Consider the following 9,316-nt stretch of genomic DNA (forward strand, 5'->3'; position numbering starts at 1 on the left):
TCGCCCTGCGACACAGGCTACATGCCTACGGCTAGAGATGGCTATCCTCGTCAGCGACGACCACGTGAGCAGGGAGTGGGTTGCATGGGCCAAGGCCCATTAATCTAGGCCCAAATGTGGGCGGGCCTAGGCCCAAATACCCCGGCCCGTTAAGCAAGGCCTCAAATGTGGGCCCAAATACGGCACATGGTCGTATTACCAAGCCCGACCCTTCTCTATGGGCCCGGGCCGCAATTGGAATCTGGGACCTGCCCTGCTGCCCACCTCAAGCCCGACCATTTCCCACGCGGCATCGAGGGGAAGGGGACCAGGCCCGTGTTTCGTAACGGACGGTCCTGATCCGCCAAGCGGCTCGGCCGTACGATCCCGCCGCCGTCCACCGCACAGAACTGGTCCACTACCCCCCCCCCCCCCGCGCCCTCTCCTCGTTCGCCTCCGCGTCGCATGACCGCCGCCGGGCCGCCGACGCCACTGCTCCCTCGCGCGTGCTCCTCGTGGTGGAGGTGGGCCCCGCTCCCCTCCTCCCCGCGCTCCCCCAGGTGCGTAGGGAATCAAGTCTTACCAGTAGTAAACGAATCAAGAGGAAAATCGAGCAAGCAAGCTCTCCTCATTAGCCAGCTGATTGGGTGAGGTCAGAGGAGGATTAGAGGGGAGATTGGCGGATTCGATAGCTTCTTCTCTTCCTCGTGTTTGAGTTTGACCAGGAGGTAGGAGTGATCCGTAAGCCTCGCTTGTTCTGCGCTGTGCTGTGCAGTGCCTGCAGGGAGGGGTTCGGGTGGTCGGCGCTGCTGCGGCGGGGGCGGAGGAGGAGGAGCAGGGCGGCGGCGCTTCCGGCGATGGCTCGGCCGCCGATCCTGTCCATCGCGCTGCCGTCCGACACCGGCCGCGTGCTCAGCATCCAGTCCCACACCGTCCAGGTCCAACTCTGCCTCTCCCTGTACCGCGCCTTATGGCTGGTATGAAGTTGTGAGCGGTGCGTGTGTTCGGGAGCCAAGCAGTGTTTTTTGGCTTCTACCATGTAGGCTAGGCTAAGAACACTACTCTGCGGAGTCTGGAGCACGGTGTGCAACGTTTCATTGGATGTGGGTTTTGCAAGTGTAGGTTTAGGTTGGGTCCTTGCAAGTATTTCCTTGATGAGTTGATGCCATACATATATGATGCAGCGTGACTGTAGACCACTGAATGGCGTCATGGAGGTTGCGTGATGGCTCAGCGGTTAAGACTTTTGTTTTTGTGAAAGACGGGCAGTCACGAGTTTGGTTCCCAGTCCATCTGGTTGGGTTGGATACTTGGATCAGGGATTTGTTAGCCAAAACAAGTTCCATGGTTCTTGTTCAAAAGTAGGAGATCATTACACATTTCACTTTTTGATTTGAGATGTATGCTCCACTCAGGCTGCGTCCATCTGGTTGGGTTGGATACTTGGATTAGGGATTTGTTAGCCAAAACAAGCTCCATGGTTCTTGTTCAAAAGTAGGAGATCATTACACATTTCACTTTTTGATTTGAGATGTATGCTCCGCTCAGGCTGCGTTGCTTTAATTCAGGGGTACGTTGGCAATAAATCAGCAGTCTTTCCCCTGCAACTCCTTGGCTTTGATGTGGATCCGATAAACTCTGTACAGTTTTCTAATCATACAGGTACAGGTAGATGGGGTGCTTCATACAGCATGTCGTGTACAATTTGCTTGGCACACCTAAAGAATTCACATTATGTGTTATCTCAGGATACCCAACATTTAGAGGACAGGTTCTCAATGGCAATCAGCTGTGGGATCTTATTGAAGGGCTGGAGGAAAATGATTTATTGCACTATACCCATTTATTGACAGGTGAATGACTGTTACGACTTCTTCAACTTAGAGTTACCAATCGCTCATGCCAAAGAAAGAGCAATTTGATTTGCTGATATTTCATCAATATGTCAGGCCAATATTCATGTTTGTTTACTACCAAATATGGTTCACTATGCACAAAGTAACATGCTTTATGGTTCTCAGGTTATATAGGCTCTGTTTCCTTTTTAAATACCGTGCTACAAGTTGTCGACAAATTACGTTCTGTCAATCCTGATCTTGTATATGGTAATCTTTTCTCACCTTTCATTATCTATCTGCATATTTGTTTCTTCTTTACCAAATTTATAGGGACAATTGTGCCATTACTAAAGACTGACTAGAAATGGTTAATATATGTTTGCTAATTGCAAACATGCTGCAGTTTGCGACCCAGTTCTTGGCGATGAAGGAAAATTATATGTCCCTGAGGACTTAATATCTGTTTATCAACAGAAGGTGATTTAATCCATTATGACCTTCTAATCTTATCTCATTTGATGTCAAATGCTGGAAATTGCCCATTCTTAGGTTTTTTAGCATATGAATGCTGCCATTTGTAGCAAATACAAGCTTTGACTGTATGCCAACATGCAGTGCTCGCGGATTTTATAAGCAAGTCCCTTCCTTACACTGAACTGTTACCTTTTGTTATACAACAATATATTTATAATATATTTCTTGTAGAAGTGATTAGAGCCAGTTATGTGTCTTACTACCTTTTATTCAGAACTTGGTATTGTTAGCTTGTGTTCCCTTCTGTTAATTGAGCTATTGAGTGAAAATATAGAAGTAGGGCCTCTCATTTCAAATATGCTATTTATGAGCTATCATTCTTCATGGCATGCTCATATTGCTTTACAGGCCCCATATATGCCATCCTAATTGATTCATTCCCATGAAATCATCTATAGGTTGTCCCAGTTGCTTCGATGCTTACACCTAATCAATTTGAAGTTGAACTACTTACTGGATTGAGGTAGCCATGACATTCTTTGAAAAAAAAGAAAAAAGAGTAATTCCATTTATTTTGATATATTGCCATACCTATCATAGTATCAAATTCCATGCATTCTTGATTGAATATATACTTACAGGATCACCTCCGAACAAGATGGTTTGACAGCTTGCAATACGCTCCACAGTGCTGGACCACAGAAGGTTTGCCCCTTGTCTAACTGATAAATAAGCCTATAAAAGTATTTTATGGGCTACATAGAATTACTTATGGCCTCTATGATTCACTTCCTTTGTTCCTTGTTTCTATCTTCAATTCTTCATAAAACGCCTGCTAGTGCAGTTACTTGTGTATCCATGTGTTTGATTGCTTTCATCTTTCAGGTGGTGATAACTAGTGCACTTATTGAAGGCAAGCTGCTCCTTATTGGAAGTCACAAAAAAACAGAGGTAAACTTTTAACAAAATTATGCAGTTGACATCTATCTACATGCTACTATCAATGTACTAAAGTTGCAAATGAAAAAAATGTTTGTTAAGTAAAGTTATTCATCAAAAGTATGAAGGTTACAAAAAGTATTGATCTGACCTAAATATCCACGTGAGTCTTGCAAGCAGAACACATCGATACGCTTACACACGCAAATTCCAGAGCCAACAGCACCTGCATGTACATAAGTAATCCAGGTTGTGTACTCGGATGTTTTTGGCTGGCTATGAACTATTGATCGGTCCATACAGTAGGATGTCTCGGGTCTTTGGTATATTCTTGTGGAATAGTTGTCAAATAGGCCAGGCACACACTATTGAACAGTGGTCTCTTGTCAGTTTGAAGGTCTAGTTTGTGTCGCTCACAATTACAGATCTGCTATAGATTTAGGCCAATGTTGTAGTGTTGTCACATTGACATTGAGGAAGTTAGGTTAGCATTGATTAAGATTTACAAGTGATATTTTGTGTTTTACAGTTGTGTCATGTAACATCACCAAACCTGTATGGGCAATTTGGTCTATTCTTGATTCAGGAAATGTACATGTTTTTGGTGGTAACTTGCCTTTTATCGCAATAACTGATCAAACTTCTTGACTTCTACTGGGTGCCGGAATAACCGTATAGGTTTGGGTAAATTTTGTTTGACTTTGAGTAAATCATAATTTTTAATAATTAAATAGGTGATTCACGGACAAATCATGAACATGTATATTGGCCAGATTCCCCTTATTCCTTGCCAAAAATATCCTGCTTTTAATTTGTTACACTCTGATCCCCGGATGCAACAAGTTCAGGCAACCCAAATTGATGGAGGCTTCCTGCCCTGTTTTACTGGCTGAGTTTAGTCATTAGGAATTCTGGATCAATTTCCTGAACCTGAGCCAATTTGTTTATAGCATCGATCATGTTATCAGCATCTGATAATTGATAAAGCTGACATGAATACACAATTTTATAAGTTATGTTTTACTTGTTTAGATAGACACAGTGGAACTGGTTTTGAGTTGGTTCCAAATGTCTGTGTCTTGTTGCTATGTTAATATCACGTGTACAGGAAATTTACCTTTTCTTTTTCTTTCAGGAACAACCGCCAGAACAATTTAAGATTGAGATACCGAAGATACCTGCATATTTCACGGTATGTGCTTCGCGGTGATAATAGATGAACTTTTTATATATTGGTATATCTGAAAGGACAATGATGTCACCTAGAGGGGGGTGAATAGGCGTTTTTACAAAAAAAAAATTGTCCACTTTAACCATTCGGCTAAACTTGCAGTGAAAAATAAACTAATGAATTTTTCATAAGTAAAAATCCTAAATATGTTATGCTCAACTAGTACACAATCATCATAAATAAGTGTGAAACTTACAACCCTAGGGTGTGAAAGATTATTCAAATCTAGCAAGATATGAAACAAAACTCTAATCAAAAGTGCTGAAATTATTGTTCACCGGAAGTTCCAGGTTCAATCTGAAACTTCCGACTATACAAAGCAACAAAATGAGATCTAGCTACACCTAATGAGTTTTAGCTTAAATAAAAAATCGCCATAGGTTCCAAGAAATATTTTCCTGCTATTCCACGGATCACCTGCATTCAAACAAGTACGAGCACATAGATTGAGCAAAACCAAATATGAAGGTTAATGAGCTCAAAAACACAAAGAACAAGCAAACCAAGAGAGGAGATGTGTTAATTTGTTTCCCGAAGTTCGGATACCTCCATTTGAGGTTCCTACGTCTCCTTTGAGGAACTCGGTCACACTTGAGCCGAGCCTCCTTTAACCATTTTCCTCACCAAGCTTGGTTACACTTGAGCTTGGGCTTTCACTCTTGATTTCATCCCTTGCGGAGGCGAAATACAAGCCTTCACAAACTTCCCGCGGCACACCACAATCTTGGGTGCTCGCCGGCGACACCTAGCCGCCTAGGAGCTCCAAGCTCTAAGAGTAACAAACGCGACGACGAACTTCTTGCCGGTCAATTTGAGCGCTCAAGAATGGAGTTTAGTTTACTTGTCCTCAATCTTTCAATCTCTCAACCCAACTCACTTTTCTTCTCAAATATCACACTAAATCGGGGAGGGGAGAGCTCTAATGGCTTTGGTTTTGAGTATTTTCGTGGAGACATTAGTAGCACAACAAAGAGGGGGTGAGGGTGTATTTATACCCAACCCCCAAAAACTAGCCGTTATAGCCAACAGACAGTACAATCCGAAACTTCCGGATTACACGAGTTAGACCCACCCGAGGATCCCTGTCCGGATCAAGTTCGGAACCTCCAAACTGACCTAGAATCCGGAACTTCCGGGTTCAATTCGGAACTTTTGGATTGAAATTTCAAAACACGATAGAGAACCCCAAACCGGATGTCATTCGGAACTTCCGGAATTAGCACAGCTGACCCTCTGAAAAACGGCGATAACTTTTGATCCTGATGTTCGATTTTGATGATTTTGGGCTCTACGGAAAGCTTATTCAGAGAGCTACCTATCCCACCAAAAAACATGATCTTAAACACATTGGATCAAAACTAGTAACACTCCGAAACCCGATTCGAACACTTCCACACTTTCGGCACCGGACTCCTAAAGCGAATTCTCAACAAAAACCCAAGTTGAAAACAGGTTCTCGGTGTTTGTGGGTGTTTTGTGTCTCTTAGTTTTGGGTAGGTTAGATACTCTTGAGCACTGAGACACGTCAAGTTCTTCTACGTTGCATTCCTCTTAATAGTGCGGCATACTTATACTCAAATTCAAATATAAAACTAGTTTGAACCACTTTGAACCTTTGAATACTTTCAAGTATCGCTTCTTTCTTTCAAAACTTGAGGGTTGCCAACGTTCATATAATCTTCACTCCATCTCTTCTTGATTATCTTCGAATCCATAGCTTCCCATAGCCTCGCACGGTCCATTGGTGCAAAACCTTCACTCGCCCTTCACCACCGCATTGATTCTTCAGCGCCAAGCCCTTTGCTTGCCCTTCACTACCGGATGGTCCATCGCAGCCGAGCATCACTTGCTCTTCACCGTCTTGTCATAGAAAATCACTCTGTATCCGGCTTCTTGAATTCAGTTTATCATATATGGAGTCAAATCTTTGTTCTTCACTCTTGGCATATTGAATATCTCAATTCAACTCGTGTCTTCTTATAGATCATAACCCTAACTCACTCTCAAGCACAAAGAATACGGGTTAGTCCATAAAACATAATTGACAATCTTATACCTTTAGGCACTTAGTCTCCATAAGTGACTTAGCCTTCACGTATATCGTCGATCTTCTTGAGCTTCTCCTTCTTCTCATGAGCATCACTAAGAGCTCAATGACTACGATGCATTTCTTTTGATCTCATGTCATTCTTCAATGAATCCATGTTTTATTTCATATATATCTTATATGGAATAACCTAATAACAATTCTTAATATAATTGTTAGTTCATAGGTATTGTCACCACTTACCTGAGCATCACATAGAGTTTCATTTATCTTGATGCATATCTCTTCTCCATGCATCATTTATAGAACAACCTACTAACAATTCTCAACAACATTGTTAGTCTATAGGTATTGTCATTAATTATTAAAATCATACTTAGAGGCTAGATGCACTTTCAATATCTCTAGTTTTTTTTATCATCATCTTCTAGATTGCTGTGTAGGGAACAGAGTGGCATAGCTGATGTCTAGATTGGAGTGTGGAGTGAGCATGTGAAATCCATGTCAGCAAAAGGAAATTACAAAATACAATTGTATTAGCACACAAGATAAGCTACAAGCTTTAAATATAAGGCATAAGCTTATTATTGGCATTAAGGATGGCAGAGAGACAACCACATGATCAAGTGCATGAACGGCTGAGATGAAAAGTGCCAAGCGTGAAAGTGTGAACATAGCAAATTTGAAACTGGCACTTTTATTAGTACAGACAGACATGTAGATAACGATCTTACATTATATTCAATAAATGCTGTGCTCAAATCCCAGGAAAAGCATTTTTCTTCTTCTTTTAATGGTACATTTTTTGTTTAGCCCACCATTTTTTTGCTTAAGAAAATAGAAATGGTGACACTATGTTTCTATCCCAGGTTAACCTTATCGAAACACTCAAGCAGTAAATCTGCATCTTTGAGGAACAAGATGTATTAATACATGGTGCATCTGGAACTTCAATAATTTTAGCTGTGAAGTCTAAAATCTTCCCTATTCAAACACCTACATTTTTAAACAATTGAAAAGATGAATTTATCAGTGTGTTGACTAATATCCTTTCGCTGATTAGAAATTAGACCGTAGAACTGAAATCTCAGGTATATGATTTTAGATTTCAGTTGCGTGCTTGTGAAATATCTTGTAATTATAGGAGAAGTTGATCAAGCGATTTTGAGTTGATAGTGGTAGAGAAAAAGGAGTGACGGGGACCTTTAACATATTCTGCATTGCTAGCTTGGTGTTTGTAGCATTACTGGTGAATAGTTCATTGAATAATGCATCGGTTTTATAAAATTTCTCCCGGCTCCATTTTGCGCAGGGAACTGGAGATTTAACAACTGCTCTTCTACTAGGATGGAGTAATGTGAGTCCCGGGGAAGGTTCACTATTGCCCTGTTGAATCTATCTTGTCATGGTTTCCTGTTTCTAACACATGGTTGCTTCACTTCTGATGTACGCAGAAATATCCTAATAACCTCGAGACAGCAGCAGAACTGGCAGTATCCAGTTTGCAGGTATCTCAGCCATGCTACTCTTTACAATGATCTAAATTTTAGGGCTGTTTGTCATGTCTTATGTATGCTGAACTTGGCAGCATGATGCATTAGCAGTCCTGATTTCTGGTTATGTATTTCATTGATTTTCGCCGCGTATAGTTACAACTAAGAGAGGAAACTCAGTTCACTGGTTGGGCACAGTTCTTACTGGTTAGTTACTGATAGCCTCCTGCTAGCTTTCTGTTTCTCGCCTACCCTTTCTCCTATATATCACTCATGCCATGTGCTAAATTGTTGCAGTACCTGGTTTGGTTCAGGTGGTAATTTAAGCTCATGTGCATTTTCTTTGTAGAAGGCTTCCATGTTGTGTAAAATGTAAAATGACAAGTTTGACCAGCTAATTGTCGCACCTGGACAATAATTTGGAACTTTTTTAGGAATTACAATCCAGTTTGCTTGCTAGGACTATGTTACTTTGTGACACTGACACTGTTATATGTACAATACATTACTACTTCCGTAGGCACTCCTAAGAAAAACTGTGGAAGATTATAAAAGGGCTGGCTTTGACCCATCAACTAGCAGCTTAGAGATCCGGTTGATTCAAAGCCAGGATGACATTCGAAACCCAGCAGTTACATGCAAGGCCGTGAAGTATAGCTGAATCCATAGTAATCGTGGGAAGCATCATCAATAATTACAAAAGTGGGGGATGAAAGCTGTTGTAGCTCCTGGAAGTGTTCTTAAACCAATTTTGGTCTTCCGCAAGTATGCCAGGATCTCCAACAAGTTCCTCTGCCCCAACTTTCATGACTTCAGTTTTGGCATACTGTTTTTGTTATACCATGGTTCCAAAATCACAAAGAATCAAATATCAGAAACAATGAATAATGAGCAGGCTGCTTTTGTAACAATTTGTCAGAATGCCATGGGCATGAGATAGAGATTGTACAAATGGTATATGCATCTTTGAAGTTCCAATGAATAAACAACAATTGTTGTTGTGGTGGTGGCTGCGGCGGCAACGAATTGTGTTGATTTGTTCTGTAACTTAGTCGATGAACTCCAGGCTTAGTTTTTGTGGTGTCTTGGTTGACCTGTGCTTTTGTTCATTGTGTTTCGGAAATTGTGTTGTCGGAAGCTCAGATCAGCTTCTGAACAATATTTTTTCTAAAAAAAGTAATTTCCAGGATTTTGTAGCTTAAACATGTCTTTATATGATACGATGGTTTTATCCGGAGTAGCAAAATCCACAAAGTAGTAGGGCTGCTGCAAACATGATACATCTATCAAGTTGCCTGCCATATGGAATAGGGAG

At 41.4% G+C, this 9,316-nt stretch overlaps 1 protein-coding gene across 3 annotated transcripts; it reads left to right on the plus strand.

The window, feature by feature from the left end:
* The first annotated feature begins 385 nt into the window (after nt 1-385).
* On the plus strand, nt 386-9,003 carry LOC133904734 (pyridoxal kinase). 3 transcript variants are annotated; one of them, XM_062346247.1, is made up of 13 exons: nt 386-539; nt 755-917; nt 1,548-1,641; nt 1,728-1,832; nt 2,001-2,084; nt 2,221-2,294; nt 2,750-2,814; nt 2,933-2,996; nt 3,177-3,242; nt 4,366-4,422; nt 7,821-7,865; nt 7,963-8,016; nt 8,522-9,003. In XM_062346247.1, exons 1-13 carry the CDS (start codon nt 445-447, stop codon nt 8,660-8,662), a joined length of 1,107 nt encoding a protein of 368 aa, XP_062202231.1. In that variant the 5' UTR covers nt 386-444; the 3' UTR covers nt 8,663-9,003. The 3 variants fall into 3 exon arrangements, with proteins under 3 accessions (XP_062202231.1, XP_062202233.1, XP_062202232.1); XM_062346249.1 differs by having other exon boundaries at nt 398-503; XM_062346248.1 differs by having other exon boundaries at nt 411-539; nt 764-917.
* The last annotated feature ends 313 nt before the right edge of the window (nt 9,004-9,316 follow it).

The sequence above is a fragment of the Phragmites australis genome, chromosome 22 (genome assembly GCF_958298935.1).
Source record: "Phragmites australis chromosome 22, lpPhrAust1.1, whole genome shotgun sequence".
NCBI classification, from domain to species: domain Eukaryota; kingdom Viridiplantae; phylum Streptophyta; class Magnoliopsida; order Poales; family Poaceae; genus Phragmites; species Phragmites australis.